General features: G+C 38.7%; 1 protein-coding gene across 1 annotated transcript in view; it reads right to left on the minus strand.

Annotated features, from left to right (window-relative positions):
• TMEM170B (transmembrane protein 170B) overlaps nucleotides 1-16,803 on the minus strand; it is a 31,697-nt gene extending 14,894 nt beyond the window's left edge. Inside the window, exon 1 of the mRNA XM_016204175.2 lies at nucleotides 16,485-16,803. Coding sequence (XP_016059661.2) covers nucleotides 16,485-16,803 — 319 coding nt within the window. The remainder of the gene's footprint in view (nucleotides 1-16,484) is intronic.
• Between the last annotated feature and the right edge of the window lie 1,909 nt (nucleotides 16,804-18,712).

An 18,712-nucleotide genomic window follows, 5' to 3' on the forward strand; every position in this document is an offset into this window, starting at 1 on the left:
AAGTATCCACAGACGGATGAATCAATAAACAAAATGTGGTCTATACACAGAATGGAATATTATTCAGCTTTAAAAAGGAAGCAATTCTGTCAGATGCTCCAACATGGATGCACCTTGAGGACTTCTTGCTAAATAAAATAAGCCAGTCACAAGGACAAATACTGTTTGATTCCACTTATATGAAGTATCTAAAGTAGTAAAATTCACAGAAACAGAAAATAGAACAGTGGTTGCCAAGGGACTGGGGAAGAGGGGGAAGGGGAACTGTTTAATGGGTAGGGTTTTAGTTCTGCAAGACAAGAACAACGTGGAGACGTGGTGCACGACAAATATGAACATACTACTGAACTACACTCTTAAAAATGGATCATAAATTTTGCATTATATTTTTGCCACACTTTAAAAAATTAAATAAGTAAAATTTTTAAAACATATGGGTAGAAATTTAAAAGATAATTGTCTTAAGTCAAGACCATAAATGACTAGGCATTTAAAAACAAAACAAACAAAAACCTCTCTTGAGAAAGGAAGGAGGTGTGGTTATAAAATGGTAACACCAGGGATTTCTGTGGCAATAAAACTGTTCGGTATTTTGACTGTGATGGTGGGTACATACAAGGCTGATAAAACTGTATATAACTAAATACACACACACACACAAACAAGTACAAGTACACAATGCTGGTGAAGTGTGCAGGTTGGTGGAATGCATTGATGTTAATATCCTGGTTCTAATATGATACTGTGCTTTTCCAAGATGTTCCCCATTGGGTAAAGTGGGTAAAGAGCACATGGGTTCTCTCTGAATCATTCCTTACAACTGCATGTAAATCTACAATTATCTCAAAATAAAAAGTTAAATTTAAAAAGAAAAAGGAAGGGAGATCCCAAATTCTTAAGAACTGATCCTCAGAATGGACTCGGATCATTCGAAATCATTTCACAGGAGACATCTGTTATATTTTCCAATATACATTAGAGTGCCAAGCATGCTGTTCAACAGTACGAGAGAGATGCTGGTGGTTAGGGAAACAGACACAGCTTGCTTTTTAAAAGGTTTTCTCCCTTCCAGTTTTCTGGGAAACAGTGCTTTCATGCTATCACTCCCAAACCAACGGCTTCAACTCATAATTAATTAAAGATAAAAAGGCTTAACTTGCTCAGAAGATAAAAATTATATTTAAAAATTTATATTTATATTTTATAAATTTATATTTATAAATATAAATATTAAATTTATATTTACATTTTTCCAAAGTGAACCTAATAAAGTAAAAATATAAGGGAGTAATAAAATGCAATGGGAAGTGCTCTAAGACAAGGAAAGGCTCTGCAACAGAAAACGTAATCCTAATAAGTCAACAATCTGCCTTGTATCCTAAGACCATTTCTGGTAACTTATCAGATCTACCCCCCAAAAGCACTTTTCTTTGTTTTCCTTGTAACACAAGTAGAATACAAAATTTCTTGACTATATTTAATACCATGAATGCAGGATTATTTGACACTACAAGTAATATTCTCTGCCTACTGACTATATAGCTATTGATCTCAACAATAAATTTACCTAATAATAAGGAAAAGTAAAGTTTAAATGTAATGTTTTATAAAACCCCAAGATATTAAAGAATTATATGACTAAAAAGGAAATATTAAATGGTCCTCTAATGACCAGGATAGGATTATCTCTTATGGAGTCTAACTACAAAGTACTTAAACTCAACTTTACTTTTATGTTTCTTTCTCTTTAAAAAAAGAGTAATGTTATTTATCATGGAAAAAAATTAAACTCCACTGAAAATATCTGCAATTAATTTAGGTTTCATGTTACTACTATTATTTTGATTGCCTGAGTGATTAACACAACCCTGTCAATGAGCAGGACCTCTGAAGATCTTGATCTACTCTGGGTAAACAAGCCTTAGTGTCTAAGGTCCTACTCACAACTGGCAAACGCAGGAAACCTACTGGGTTAGTTCAGATGAAGAAAACTGCAGATCCTAAGAGGAGAGCAAAAGAGATGCCCAAAAGCCAAAGGAAGAACAGGCACTAAGAGGACAGGAGTTAAAAATCATCTCTTCTTTAACTGTCTAGGTCCTGCAGCTAACTTGAATACTCACACTCCCACAGTTTTTCCTTTCCATCTACACTTCATCTAATCCAAGCTTCTAGCAATTGAGCAACAGTGAAAAAAGGAAGCCAGAGGGAAACTTCGCTAATGCTAAGCAAACATAAAACAAAAATTTTAAAGTACAATGCACAAAACAGAAACTTTGAAGCATGCCACCCATACAATCGCTTTAATTCAGTGCAAGATATATCCCTTCTTCCTGGGCACCTCTTATGAAGCCCTTTGGTTACTCTTCCCTACTCAAGGCTGTCTATAATCTTCAACTTAAACCAGTTTTGCCTGGATTTTTGCAGTGTGTTTGTTTATTTTTTAATGGGATAAGAGGCAGGAGAGTTGTGATTTGTTTCAGCCTCCAAACAATACTAGAAATAGCCCTGCTAAAAATCTGCATCTCATCAGCCACGGTTGCCAAGTCACTCAGAAATTATATTTTGTGCTTTTGATTTTAATCGTTGGAAAAATTTATTATGAGAATGAACTTCTCTAGATGTCTAGAATATACTAACTGGGTAAAAACAAGTCAAAGAATGGTACATATTGTTTGGTCCTATTTGTTTTAAAAATTATATTTATATATTTACATAAAATGTATAAACAAACAAAAGACTTGACAATGGCTATCTTTTAAAAATAAGATAGGACATAAATGAGACTGTGTATATGCTTTATTATTTGCTTATTTTTTAATAGACTGCAATACTTTATTTTTTTTTAAATATATCTTTATTGATTTCAGAGAGAGGAAAGGAGAGGGAGAGAGAGAGATAGAAACATCAATGATGAGAGAGTCATTGATCGGCTGCAGCCCGAAACCCGGGCATGTGCCCTGCCCAGGAATCGAACCCTGATCGCCTGGATCCTAGGTCGATGCTTAACCGCTGAGCCACGCCCGGCCAGGCATAAACTGCAATACTTTAAAAAAAATTTACTGAAAATTATACTGTCTTTAAAAAATAGGTTTTTGCCTGGCCGGCGTGGCTCATGGTTGAGCATTGACCCATGAACCAGGAGATCACGGTTCCATTCCCTGTTGGGGTACATGCCCAGGTTTTGGGCTTGATCTCCAGTAGGGGTGTGCAGGAGGGAGCCAATCAATGACTCTCTCATCAGTGATGTTTGTACCTCTCTCTACCTCTCCTTTCCTCTCTCTAAAATCAATAAAAACATATTTTAGAAAAATAGGTTTTCATTCTATAACTCATCAAACCCAAAGGTTCTCAACCTAGGTAGCTCCTAAGAATTACCCATAGAGCAACTAAAACTCTCTGGAAGTAGGACTTAAACTACTATATTTTTTATCAGATCTACCAAATAATCATGACAAGCAATAGAGACAGAAATCACTACTCTAGGCTAAAGGTTCATAGCAGTATTTATTAAAAAATCTAAAAGTCTTAAAAACAAGGAAACCTATCTCATTAAAAAAACACTAGATTTTTAATCCTCTATAAAGTATCTAACCCTTTAATATCATTAGCAAGTAGATACTAAAAACATACTATATATTCATCATACTCTAAGCCTCAAGCTGAAAATACCATACCAGTAAGATGGAGGCTGTTCATAATTTTCCACCTTCTTTATAGAAACGGTGCACATTATATGTTTAAATAATTTGTGTTCAAATTAGGCTATCTCAATATCTGAAACTTTTTTCATTCTAACAAATCTAAGGTGTGAACTTGCTCTCCTCAGTTTCAAACAGCAGTGTTTTCTCAATTTGGGGATATATCCCACAGAGGGGGCTTATTTCATTCTCAGGAAGATGATGTGTTTATATCTGAAAAAGTCCCCAGATCAGAGGTCAGCCTCAGATATGACCCATGAGCTATATCTGGTCCACTCTCTGTCTCTGTGAGCTATAAATGGTTTTCACATTTTGAAATAATTGAAAAAAATTTAAAAAACAGCATTTCATAAAATTATACAAAATTCAAATTTAATTGTTCATAAAGTTTTACTAGCACATAGACATGCTCATTCACATTGTCTATGGCTGTTTTCATGCCACAATGGCAGAGCTGAGCAGTTGTGACAAAGACCATACAGCCAGCAATACCAAAAATATTTACTGCAATTACTATATTGAGTATGTTGAATACTAGCCCTTTACAGAAAAAGTTGCTGTTTCCTGGTGTAGATGATTTTGATATATGTCCCAGGGGCTGCACTGTCCCACACCCCATTGAAAATTACTGTCCCGGTTATTTCATATATTATAAAGAACTGACACTTTTGGTGTTTAATTAATGATACCTCAATGGCATATATTCTAATACTCCAGGTTCTTCAGAGCACAGTACGCAACTGGTACTATGGGATACATAGTTCAAAGAAAGGGGGCAGAATGTCAAGGAAGATCGCAAGACAATACATTGCTACACCCGAATTTAAAAAAATAAACAGGATTAACCTATAAACATATTGGAGATAGAATGAGGGTGAGAAATGGAGAGGGGCACTCTAAGCCAATGGTTCTCAGCCTCAGTAGTAGGTTAGAGTGACTTGGGAGAGCCTAGAAGAAATACCACCCCCAGAAATTCTGATTTAGTTGAGCATCAGAAGTTTTTAAAAGTTCCCCGGTGACTCTCATGCACAGCCAAGAACAAGAAACAACTCTAAGATATAATGATCAAATCACGGAACTACGTACAATAGAGAATATGAAAATGCAAAAACTGAGGCTGCCCTCCCCTAATGGCTTAAGTCTTTTGCTTTAAGTAAGAGCAGGTGCCAAGAAGCAGGCAAGGTTATCAGATACAAGGTACAGTGTGGCTACCGTGGTTCTGAAAGGCAAAAATACTGACAGTTCAATTCTACTGTCAGACCCTAATACACAGAGCTTGCCAAAGACTAAAACTGGACAAGGACAGCAAAGAAATTCTCCTGCCCCTACCATGATCCTAGCACTAAGTAACAAACAACAGAAGTCTCCCACTGGGAGAGGGAAGTGCATGGACAGGCAACCCTACAGCGGTAGAGATGGCTAAAACCTGACATACAGCACTAACACTAAGAATAACCCTGCAGCACTTACTCCCTACCCTAAGGACAAGGCAGCAACACCAATTACTAGAGAATTTGAAGGTTGTGGTACATTGAAGGTAGCCATAACAGTCCTGGCCAGGTGGCTCAGCTGGTTAGAGCACTGACCCATACATCAAAAGGGTTGCAGGCTCGATTCCCAGGGAGGGCACATACTTAAGTTGCAGGTTTAATCCCTGGGTTGGGGCGCATATGGGAGAAAATCATTGATGCTTCTGTCTCTTCCTTCCTCTCTCTAAATTCAGTAAGCATATCAACGGGTGAGGATTAAAAAAAAATTATGAGACACACTCAAAAACGGGAAAAATAATCCGCTGTTAAGAAACAAAGTAATCAACAAAACCAGACCCAGAGATGACCCAGATTTTAGAACAACCAGACAAGGACTATAAAATAACTATAATTAACAATGTTAAAGACTCTCATGAAAAAGGTAGACGGCTCACAGGAACGACGAGAAATTTTAGCAGAGAGATGGAAACTCCAAGAAAAAATCAAATAGAAATGCTAGAAATTAAAAAACAAACATACAAAAAATACAACAAAAAATATGATCTCAGAGGTGAAGAATTCTTTTAATGGGCTCACCTGTAGACTTGACACAGCTAAGCAAAGAATCAGTGAACTTAAAGATGAACCGATTGAAATTATTTACACTGAAATGTAACAGGGGAAGGAAAAGGAGAAACCATCTAAGGGCTATGGGACAATTTCAAATGGTTTAACATACATGTAACTGGAGTCCCCGAAGGAGAAGAAAGAGGGAATGCAAATATATATATATGTGTATATATATATATGAAGAGAGTGGCTGAACAGTTTTTTTAAATAACTAAAGATATCAAACCCTAAATCTAAGACTTTTCAAAGAATCCCAAGCAAGATAAAGACCTCCCAAAAAGAACAAAAAAACTCAATAAAACAAAAGTAAACTATGCACACACTCCTAGATATATCACAGTGAAATTACTGAAAACCAAAGACAAAGAAAAAATACTGACGGTAGCTGGAGGGGAAAAGATGTACAGTAAAACTTTAATATAATGAACTAATTTGGGTGAGGAGATAAAGCTGAAAGTCCATTTATAATAAAGTAGGTTTCCAAATGCGTATGTTAAAAAATGAACAAATTAGTTAGTTTACCTGTTTTACTTATGTGAACATGTTTTTGTGTAATTAAAGTTAAGTATGTATGAAAAGTTTAATTTCACAGAAAAGTTTTCAGTAGTTCTAAATTTACACTGACTAGGTCTAGTGAATGCGTGCATTCACCCACCAGTCACTGTGAGTAAACAAATGCACAAGGCTGGAGCAAGGCTTAGAGCATGTGGCAGGTTAAAACTGCTGCAGAAAGTCACCCTATGAGATAACAGAACCAATTATCGAGCAAGATGCGATACAGTGTGATCGGGTACTAATCATTTGCAAACACTGTTTATAAGCGGTGACTCTTCGATGTAAATACGTAGACTATAGTTGTAGATATGTAATATTTATATTAGCAAAATTACTACAGTATTTTTTCCAACATATGGTCTATTTGCTAAAATTTGTTAAAAATAACAGTGAATTAATAACAAAAAATAACCTGTTAATTATAAACAAATCTTGGTTAAAAGCATTTTAAAATTAACAAGGTGTTAATTTTTTACATATGACATATTGACCAAAAATTTTGTCTGTTAAATCTGAAGCCCGTTAAATCAGGGTCAACAAAATCGAGGGTTTACTGTATTAGACACAGAGGAACAAAGATAAAGTGTACAGCAAGCTTCTCATCAGAAATTATCAAACCAGAAGACAACAGAGTCACATTTTTAAAAAAGACTGAAAGGGAAAAAAACTATAAAGCCAGAAATCTATATTAAAGAGACTACCTCTCAAAACTGAAGGTGAAATGAAGACCTTTTTTTTTTAGAAAGAAAAAAGCTGGGAGAATTAACTGCCAACAGACCTGTGCTACAAGACACATAAAAGGAAGCTCTTCAGAGAGAAGAGGTATAATACTACATGAAATCCTAACTCTACAAAAAGAATGAATAACAATGAAAGTAAATATAAAAGACATGCTTTCTTATTTTTAATTACTCCAACAATTTAATCAGATTTAAAAATAAGTTCCTGTCTTTGTACATGAAACCTCATTTAGCATAGAAGTTATAGCTGTTTTAGATATTTAATAGTGGTCTGCTTCTGCTTCCTAGAAAAGAGCAAAAACACTAGATTTTAAATTTATTTGTGACACCTTCAAGAGCTGCTTTAACATACTGCCTCTCTTAAAGCTTATGGCAATACTGTTTATTATCCACTTAAACTAAATTACCCTTTCTCTACCTAATTATGGAATTTCAAACTACAGATTACAGTACTCATCATGGAATAGTAAAATTGTTAGAAAAACAGGCTTTTACTTTAAAACAACCCAAATATCAATTGCTTTAAAGAAACTGTTAAGCTATTTAAAATAGTTCAAAAACTGCTCTATATTTCAGCCACAGCATTATCCTCCTGAAGGATGCCATTCAGTTTGTTTGTCCTCATAACTGATTAGTTACTACTCAGTTACAAAAGAACAGGGCTTATAGTCAGAATCTGAATCTATTATAAAATTATAAGAGATTATGCAGTAGTTTCAATTGTTATTACTTGTATGCCCTCAAGCATCTTAAGTTATCCCAGTAAACAACACATTTGTTTGATTCAGTCACTGACCTTATCTCGGCGAATGATCTCATGATACAATATTTCTAAAAGATATTTACGCTGAATACTGAAAAATGAACTTTTTATATCAATGAACAGAATTTATATTCCTAAATATAACATACTCCTAAAATTAAATCTACAAAAGAGACCAAATGAATGGCAGATCAGAAAATAAAAGCACAACCAGAAAAACTGTTAAGCAAGTATCTCACAAGCACCGTCAAGACAGTCATACCTCAGGCATTATTGACAGTAACCCTGAGGGAGCAGTTTATACCACACTGGGATTAAAAAAACAAACCATAATTTCCGAAGTGGAAGGGATCTCATAGATACTGAATCCAGTTTCTTAAACCAGATTTTAAGAAGGCCTACTTCTAGGAGTTATTAAATGGCATTCAGACAACAAAGATTTTCTAGGTCCTAAACCAAAACCTAATTAGCATATTAAAGACCTGAAGAAGTCCCCATTTTTTAAAAAAAGTTTCTTAATTTTAAAGATTAAAGAAACAAGTTTATATGCAAATATAAATGTTTTTCTTAACGCAGTAAAATCTCTAAACTTTTTCTCAACTCATTAAAATTTCTAAATCGGCTTTCAATATGAAAATTGTTGGCATTAGATTATATTATGGATGACCCTGGAAATAGATGGCTTGTCTGAAGCACAAAAGCTAATTAGTAACATTCAAGGATAAAATTCAGGTTCTTGACTTGTGAACTCAAGGATCCTAGTGCTTACTTAGACTCTTTATTTTCATACAGAAATCTGGCAGAATCCAAATTATAGTAGGGGTGAAAATTCCAATAACTGCTCATTATGTAAGTATTTACATAAACAGTGTTAATGCTCAATTCTCCCATATACTTCAGATTTAATATAAACTGCTGAGAATTTTTAAAATATTGTTATTTTATAAGAATTATTCTCCATGGCTAATACTTCATATAAATAAAACATTTTTAAAAGATATGTGATCCTAATGTTAAAGACCAGTCACTTAAAAAAAAGTCACTTAAAAAAAATGGTCATAGCATCTTCTTGGAATATAAGTGAATCATTTACATTGAAATTTTAACAAGTTTTTAGCTATACTAAATACTCCATAGTAATGTGCATTATGTATCTTACATAGCTACAAATTGATCCCAAAAAACTTAATTTTTCAAAATCAGGTGTCCCCAATCCTTGAACCCTCAATAACAAAATCACCTTAAGAGCTATTTTAAAAGGTGGTTTCCTAGCCTCTGTTCTCAAAGATCCTAATTCCACAGATAGGAGCTGAGGCCCTGGATCTGTACCATTAACCAGCCCCAGGTGATTCCATTATGTAGCAAAGTCTAGAAATCCTGTCGGATTAAGGTAAGTCATGGTAGGGAATGGGATGGTAAGGGATGGGAAGGGGGAGAATTTTATAATGAAAATCCAGTTTCATTACTGATGAAAACATTTTAGCTGGACATAGATATTCAAGTAATACTTTTAAACTTAATCAAGTCCTGATGGTATTCCTGGATCATCCTACAAGCAAAGCAGTTCATCTCTCCTTTCTCTCCACCATCCCACAAACAGGTTCTTTCTCCACTCTCTACCTCTTCTGTTGCCTTCAAAATCCTGCTACCTGGTTCTCCTTGAACTCAACAGGCCACAAAAATATTGCTTAACCAGATGGCTAGTCAATGTCTTTAGACCATGAGCTCCTTACGGACAATGATTGATACTTTCCTTTGTTTATCTGTATTTATCAGAGACTGATACGTGACTCATGGCCAAGAAATATCCAACAAAATTAACACTTGAAAATGTGAGACATCGCTTTTTAGTATAATTCTTCAATGTATGAAGATGGTTTTTGTCTTTTCTAGGCAGATACTTCATCCCCTCATCCACTGTGTTACATCTAGTCTTCCCTTTCAGGGCCATACTCCCTTCCCAAAACTACCTTCAAGGCTGTGGCAGCCAGGCTCTAGGAGGGCCCCAATGATTCTTATCTACTATTCACATCCTGGTACAGTGCCCTGAACAACACACCAGAGTTGGTCTGTGTGACCAGTAGAGTACAGCAGAAGTGATGGGAATCACTTCCAAGGTCAGATCATGAGAGACCCTGTGACTTGTGTTTTGGCTTCTCTCTGACTACTCACTATGGTGGAGGAAGCCATGTTATGAGCAGTCCCTGGAGAGGACTCACGCCTCTTACCGACAGTCACATGAAAGTGCCTGGAAGCCCGCCAACCCTCCAGCCCAGTCAAGTCTGTGGAGACTGCAGTCCAGGCTGACAGCTTGACCGTTACCATAAGACACTGAGCCAGAACCAGCAATACCATCCCAGGTTCCTGAACATCAAAAACTGTGAGAAAATGTATGTGTCTTAAGTTGCTAAATTCTGGGGCAAGTTGTTACTCAGCAATAAATAACTAATACAAAGAATTGTAAATTCATACTCACTAGAACACAAGCTTCTTGAAAACAGTCATGACGTGTTATTTGTTGTAGCTCTGACAGCAGCATGTCCACTGCAGTTACTCAACTGCTTGCTGAATTGGATTGACTGATAATTTTTCAAGTCCTGGATTACATATTCTGTAAGTAGGCACAAGATACTGTCTATGACAGCTTCTTTATTTTTAAAAGTGGAGTCAGTAATGATCCTTTACCTCAGGGGCTTATGAGGATCAAAGAAAATAAGATGTAACAGTCTCAGAACAATGTCCACCACACTAAAAAGTGTTAAATGTGGTTAACTACTAAAAGTAAAATTTCTAAAAGAGGAAATGTATCACTCTCTTTGCTTGGTATTGAAATCCTGAAAATGAATTTTTTAATGTAAGAATTATTTACAAGCCATGTCAGGATTATTAGAAAACTGATTTACCTTCAAATATTGAGATAGCATATCAAATAAAAGAAGATATTGGATATGTTAATAAGGTAGTGTTAATTGACCTAGCAATCTATAGCCCTCAAAACTATTTTCATTTGTCCCAGTGTTACTATAGTAAGCACAGAACATGCTCCTAGATTATATTCCAAGATTTGTATTATAAATAAGAACACAAGCAACTGAATCCAAGTAAAAGTTTGGTTCTTCCTATTTGCATGAAGTTTCCTGAAAAATCTCCTTCTATTCCAAAGCTTCACCTACTCAGCTAAAGCCACTAGAACTTGATAGTCTAATGAGAACTCTCTCAAACATGCTGCTACCACCACTGTTCACGCTATGATTTTTATTGTTAAAATATTTAGTCATTAAAAATACATAATTACCCCATCACACCTGGACAAAGATAAATCTATATCTGTTAACGATTAGTTAACTTAAAATGTCAAAATTACCCAGAGTTATTGTCAAGACTTATCCAGAAACTGCTTTATATTTAAAATATGCCATCTGGACCTTAGACTTGGTATTGCCAGAGGATACAAATGTATGATGAGTCAAAGATAATGAAATGGGAATTTTAAAAAGCTGAAGATAAAAATTCTAAGTTTTGAAAAATTACAGTATCTTCATTCTCAATAAGATACACAGCCTTCCAAAAAGTAAACTCCTACAAAGTACAAATCACACCAGCACTTATTTACTGGCTCTGTACCACAAAAGAATACAGGATTTTTTCACATGTATTTCAGGAATAGTAAATGTTAGGGTCCAGCACAGTACTGAAAAGCAGTACCTGTCTTTAAGGCTACATTTGTAAAACATAAATACTATAAAGGGGAATTTGAAATAACTCATCTACATAAACTCACTTCCAATAACAGAGCACTTAGGAAGAGGAATTTAACTTGACCTTAAACTAGAATCTAGGAGCAAAGTAACACCAAGAGAAGCAGACCTGCTTGAGAGCATCGCTAAAGGAAGGTATGAACAATCCCAAATACCTAGAGGAGATACCAACTATTTTTCCCCTTCGTCTTTTGTTTTTTGCTGACAATATGTATGCATACCGTAAAAATAAAAAAGCACATATACATCTTTTTGTTAACCTTCACCTGAGTATATTTTTTCCATTGATTTTTAGAGAGAGTAGGAGGAAGAAAGGGAGGAGTGAGAGAGAGAAACATCAATGTGAGAGAGACACATCAATTGGTTGCCTCCTCGTACTCACCCCGAGGGAGCCAGGGATTGAACCTGCAACTCAAGTAAGGGCCCTTGACCAGGAACTGAATCCACAACCCTTCAGTGCATGCACTAACCACTGAGCCACATCGACCAGGGCAAGTACATATACACTTAATATAGACACACACACATATGCACATACACAGAGATGGTTGACCCTCCTGCCAGTTTGAATTCCCAGCCTCCCAATGCTTATTACCAATAGAAAGAGGGAAACACCTGCCCCCACATTTGCTGCTGTCACTGTGAGAGCAGATGAGCTTAAAGCTAGCCTTTGCCTTTTTTTCCCAGGGACCAATTATCCCTTTCCCAACACCAGCCTGGATCTGTGTTTATCCAGGGGTTTAGGCATCCTGCCTATTTCTAAGTAAAAACTTCTTCTCTAAACCAAATTTGGGTCAGAACACAAAGTTGGGAAAATAAAGGTAAAGCAAAATAATACATTTTACTGTAGATTATTTTTTTCAAAACAGTCAAGTAACCCATAAAACTGAAAAAGTATATATGTATTGACTCTAATTTTAGATTGGGGGAGGGGGAAGCAGGGTATTTAGAACAATTCAGAGAAAGAGAAACTATCTGAAAAAGAAAACCATTTCTCTCTCTACTTCAGTAAGCCATAGACACATCTAACCAATACACAGCTAATAATTTATGAATCTTATGAATTACACACTTTGGGAAGCGATGGATACAGAAGAGAACTTTGGCAACGGTTATTAAGTGACAGAGATGGGGGTCTCCAGATAATAATCTGCTCTATATGGAGTCCCCATCCTAGTGTCTTCCATGAGAGGGAAAAATAAATAGCACCCCTAACTTCTTAGATTTCTAAAACTGGATACATAATAAATATAGATCACTAACTTTTACACAGGCAAAAGCAACTTAAAATTTTAGAAAGCACTGTTATTCAGTAACTCTTGCATTTTCTAATATATTTTATTAGATGGACAGAGATCAATTCCAGTCACACATTCTTGGGCTCACTGGGACAAATACTTACCAGGCTATTTATTCTTAAGTACATTAAGATTAATCAACAGACCTGCCTGAAAAAAGCCATGTGGAATTAAAGGAAAAGGCACAGACTTAAGGGTCAGGGGAGGTTAGTTCCAGTCCTGCCTCCATCATTAAGCAATTGCTCGATCCCTGCCATGCATTTCACTTCCATAACGAGACATTCGATATTTCTAAAATGAAGGAGCTGAACAACGTAACTTCTAGCTCTAGAATGTTAAGCTACTTCTCATTATCACTTTTTAAACATTTATTGCTGTCAAAGTAATACATACTCAAGACTATTTTCTAAAGGTCAGTTTCTAAGATAAAAAGGTCAATATAAAAAATTTCCCACTTCACCTATGAGATAAGATACAAAGAAAAAAATACACCTGTTTGTAGAAAGAAAAAAATAGAGATGTGTTCCCCCTTTAATTGACTCTTAATTAACCAGAATTCCTATTAACCAGATTTCCATAAATCCTTGACACAGTCATTTCTTAAATTCAAATCAGTCTGGTTCTATACTATGCTCCTTTCTATTACCTGCTTCTTTCCAAGTTTATTATGACAACAAAAATGCCTTCTGACTTAATGTTATCATAATTTGGGGAAAAAAAGGTAATTTTTAACTTACTAGCTATCAGATATAAGCAAGTTAGTCTTCAATTCTTAAATGTGTAAATTAAAGATAAACGACCTCTCTCAAGATTGTTGAAAAGATTAAATAAAATACATGGAAGTATGGTTCACTAGCACAAAAAGGGCATTCAATAAGTATTTGTGTGTTTTAAAGGTATGATAATTTCTACAAAAATTATAGAAACACCTCATTCCCTATTAACAGCATATTTACTCCAAAAGATGTAGCTGAAAAATAATGCAAACAGAATGTTTAAATCATCCAACTGTTAAGTATCATTTTTAAAATTCCATAAATATGTACTAAGCATTTACTATGTGCCAGGAGCTATAATGCTAGGGTTCCAGAATTCAGTAATTAAGACATTGATTCCATCCCCAAAAAGCCCACAGTCTAGAAGAGACACATAAAAATTATAATGCAATTGAAAAATATAACTAAAAAGCATAGATAAAGAGAAGTAGCAGGATGAAGCGAGTAGTTCACTGTCTGAAGGGGGTAAAGAGGAAGTAACCAAGCCATCCTGGTGAAGGGGAAAAAGCAGTTCTGTAGGCAGATTGGGTTTCTAAAGCCTAGCTCAGCCATCGACTAGCATAGGATTTGGGCAACTGAATTTACCTCTCTGAGCTTCTTTGTAAATCTATTTTGGAGAGTTATTCTGAAGATGAGAAATAACATATGTTAAGTACCCGATACATGGCAGGAATTGTTTTAGTTGTTTTAGGAGCTGAGTTTAATAGGCCAAGTTCTAAATGGCATGGCAGGTAACATACCTTGACAATGACCGAGCTACATATGTCACCAGTGTGAAGAAGACCATAAAGAATCACATCAGAATGTAACCACTTCCAAAGTTCATTTTTTATGGACTTTGGAAGTGATGTGGTTCTTACATGTGGAACACTCACCTGCTGGGGAAATATACTTCTATTTCCTTCTCCATTTTTTACCCTGCCAAACAGAATTTTGCATATTCACACTCTACTTATTTCCTAAAAGAGGTTCCATTTATTCCCCAGCCCCACCTGGGTCCTAGTTTGGGATGTTCTGCATATCCTCTATGAAATGGCCAAGTCCTATGAGCAACTGGCAATTATTAAGATGTATTAGGAGATAATGAGAGCTAGCCCTGGGCTGATACTACTATTACTAACCTAATGGTTGACTTGTGGAACTGGAAGCCACTAAATAGTGATTAGAATCTTATAGGAAATATTTTAAAATAGTGTAAAATCTAGCCAAGAGCTAAGTTACATTAACATTTTCTCTAGGTCTCCCAAAGCTAATTTTTTAACATTTGAAATATTAACAGTGAACAAATAGGAAGCAAAGCCCTAAGTAAGATAAAGCAATCTATCCCTAAATTCAACTGAATCATAAGATGGTCTTTATGTCAATGTAGTTGTTCAGAAGAACATGTTCCTGACTTTAAACCCTCATGTAAGGTCAGTTTGCTCCAAGTTAAATAACCACATATTAAAAGTGAGGACACCATGAATCGATCCAGAATCTATAGTAATTTTATAGTTTCCACATTCAAGGAAACCAGTGTCTCGAAGTCATCCTTGTGGTATATAATTAAAAAAAAAGTCTCTATGAATATCTGAATGCCATATCATACCATATTTTAAAACACATTGTATATATGTGTATATATACATACATATACACACACACACACATATATGAATCCTGTCAAGACAGGTTATATTTGTAGTATACTCTTCCTACTCTTAGCCAGTTTGATATAATGCATTTTGAAATACTAATGTTCTATCAAAATTTGCTGCCTTATACATTTTCAAGAATCAAATCCGGAGTGTGTTTTTAAGTTTTTTCTCTGAGGATCAGGCACTGAAGAGTCACCAAATTGTAAAAGAATCTCTTTTTTGTATACATTAATCTTCAGAGGGTATTTTTAAAATTTGGGACTCAGATTATGATAATATAAGCATTTCCACATTAACAAAGCCAGAAGTTTCTTCACAAAGCAAACCTAAAAATTCGATAAAAATATGAGTATTACTCGTTTTTACAACTAGAAATTGATGTTAATTATTATAATATAGTTAAGCCCAAATCCCTCCCGATAGCCTTGAGAATGAAAGGAAACACACAAAATTATCAAATGTCACAGAAGCAGCAGCTTGAGGCCAAAGGGAGAGAGACAGACAAAAGGAAATAGGAGAGGGAGGAGATTATATGGTTAAAACTAAAACGCTTAGGATGCACTAAACCTTGACGCAACCCCTGACCCTCTATAATCTACTTGTAATCTATATTTCCAAAAAACAAAAATTAACAATTGAAGCAAACTGATCATGAGCAGGAATTTAAGTCCTGCATTCAGTTTGAGATTTGCCAGAAAGAAAAAGAGCTAAACAGAAAAAGATCTAAACAGCAAAAATCGGTGTGTGTGTGTGTGTGTGTGTGTGTGTATGAGTGTGTGGGCGAGTGGGGAAAGAGGGGGTAAATAAAAGCTAACAGTGCTCAAGTCTCAGCGCCGATGCTATTCCGCGCGTACTACAGAAGGCAGGGCCGCGGGCCCTCCCCCTGCTGGGCAGGAGGCCCGGGTCGTGGATTCTCCCACCCTCCCCTACACGCCTGGGAAACCTCAGAGTTGCGGGGCGAAAGGGGGGCGGCGTCTGCGGCCCGGGAACCCGCGCGGAGTGGCCCCAATTTAGACCTGGCTAGCCAGGACCCGAGACCGCAAATTCCCGAGGGGGCGCACACGGGGGCGGGGCGGCCGGGAGCACTTCCTCTACTCCAGAGGGAGGCGGCGGCTGGGGATGGCACCGAATCCCGGTCCCCACCCCGGCGCGTCAATTACCCGTGAGGTTCCTCAGCACCGTCCCGTGGGCCCAGAGGCTCAGGACCTGCTGCACCGACAGGTTGATCATGGAGTGGTCACCCGCCTCCGCCTTCATCTTCCCTGGGGGGCGCCCGCCGCCCTCTCCTCGGGCGCCGGGTGGCGGCGGCGGCTGCGAGGCTCCGGGGGCGGCGGCGGGTGCGCGGCTCCTCCAGGCCGCCGCCGCCGCCGGGCAAGGCTGCGGGGCGCCGGGCTGGGCGCTGCTGCTGCGGCCGATGGGCCTCCGGGGGGTGCCGCTCAGCGCGTCTCCCAGGCAGCCTCCTCCCCGCCGGGGAGACATTGAGGACGGCGGACGGGGAAGGGGAGGGGGCCGGGCGCTCTCCCCGCGCGGCCCCCAAGCGAGGACGCGGTGCGGAGGAGGCCGCCGCCGCTCCCCCTCAGGGGCAGCACCGCGCCGCGGGGAGCGGGCAGGCTAGGAGGCCGAGGTCACACCGGAGGCTCGGAGTGATGGGCAGCCGGCAGGTGCAGCCCCCGACGGAGTCCAGCTCATCACCGCCGGTGGACTAGGAGACCCGCGACCCGGAGGAGGCTGCGGCGGTGGCCTCGGCCGCACCTGCCGCCAGCCTGCCCACCCTCCGGCCGCCGACACTCGAGGAACCGCCCCCTCCACCCGCGGCCGCCGGCGGGCCTCTCGTGCGCGCGCGCACGGGTCCCCTCCTCCCTTCGTTCACCGGAGCCGCTGCGCATGCTCACTCGTCCCCTTCCCGCGACCCGCCGCCCTCGGACGCGCGACCGGCCCCCAAGTCCTCCTGCTCCCCCTCCCTCCCCGCGCGCGGAGCTCGCGAGGGCGACGCCGCCGAGAGCCTGCCCGCAGCGGGGCGGAGGGAAGCGCGGCTACGTCACTAGCGCCACCGCCGGGCTTCGCTGCTGATTGGGCGCTCCCCGGGACCCGCCTCCGCGCCGTCCCCGCCCCCTGCGCCGGGCGCGCGCCCTGGGAGAGCCGGCGCGGGGGGCGGAGGCGCGCTGCGCGCGGGCGCTGCTGAACCCGAGCCTCAGGGGCAGCCGCGACCTGGGGGGGCGCCGGGGGTACCGCGCTTCGTGAGATGGACTCCGTGACAGTTACGGTGAGATGCTTCTGATACAGGTATTTGCACCTGCTTTTGAAAGGCGTAAATATCTCAACAGTTTAGATTTATTCATTTGAGGGCTTTTTTCTCAGTGAGTCGGGTGACTTTTAAAGCCACCAAAACAGAAATAACCCCCTTTCCCATCCCCCACGCCTCCCCTCGGCGGGAACTTGGGCCTCCTGTGGCTCCAGGCTCCCCAATACTCACCGACCTAGGGCTCCTGGCGCCCTATTCGGCGCCATTCCCTGATCTAGTTCTTTTTTCATTGCAGTATTTTTTTTCTTCCCAATTGTAAAAAAAATAATTAAATAAAAGTTTTTGTTCTTTTTCTCCCCCAGGACTTAAACTTTCTCCCCACTGTCTGGTGCCTTTCTTCATGTCCAACATTAGCCGGAGGAGCTATCTAAAATCCAACTATAACAAACTAAACTCCTGGAAGTCTGAAAACCTTTTAACCTGAAAAATAAAAATCAAGTTTTGGCCTTAACATAAGTATGCACTAGCCACCACCCCATCCCCAACTCCATCCTTTGTCAGCTGCTCTGCCATCTGTAAAGTACAAAGGGAAGGGAAATTTTTGCATCACTAATAGGAATGAGCCCAAAATAATGTAGAGTTTATCTTCCTCCTAGAAATTAGAATTAGATCTTAATTAAAGATTATAGAATATCGGGCTTAAAAGAGGCGTTAGCATTGTTCTAATTCATTTTATTTTATAGATAAGGAAACTGATTCTGCAGAATTCAGTGACTTGACAGAGGTAACACCACTTCAGAGGCTTGTTTCTGAATTCCAATCTATTCTTTCTAGCAACCACCCTGTGTTTCTTAACTCACTATTACTCCATAACTTTAAGGCTCTGGATGTGGAGGTACAGGTTATTTAATGGTGGTGCTAAGAGAATTGACATCATATGATTAGTTGTATTTAAAAAAAAAAAAAAGGAACCACATTCAGTGAAGTGTGCATAGCAAACTCTGAGCAACAGCTTGTTAAACTGTCACATCAGGAACTTTTAATTGGTCTGCAATCAACTGGGGTTCTTAGTATTACACACTATTATTTAAAACATAGCATTCATGTTTGTGGTAGCATTATTTACAGTAGCCAAGATCTAGAAAC

Source organism: Miniopterus natalensis, chromosome 9, assembly GCF_054644295.1.
Source record: "Miniopterus natalensis isolate mMinNat1 chromosome 9, mMinNat1.hap1, whole genome shotgun sequence".
NCBI classification, from domain to species: Eukaryota; Metazoa; Chordata; class Mammalia; order Chiroptera; family Miniopteridae; genus Miniopterus; species Miniopterus natalensis.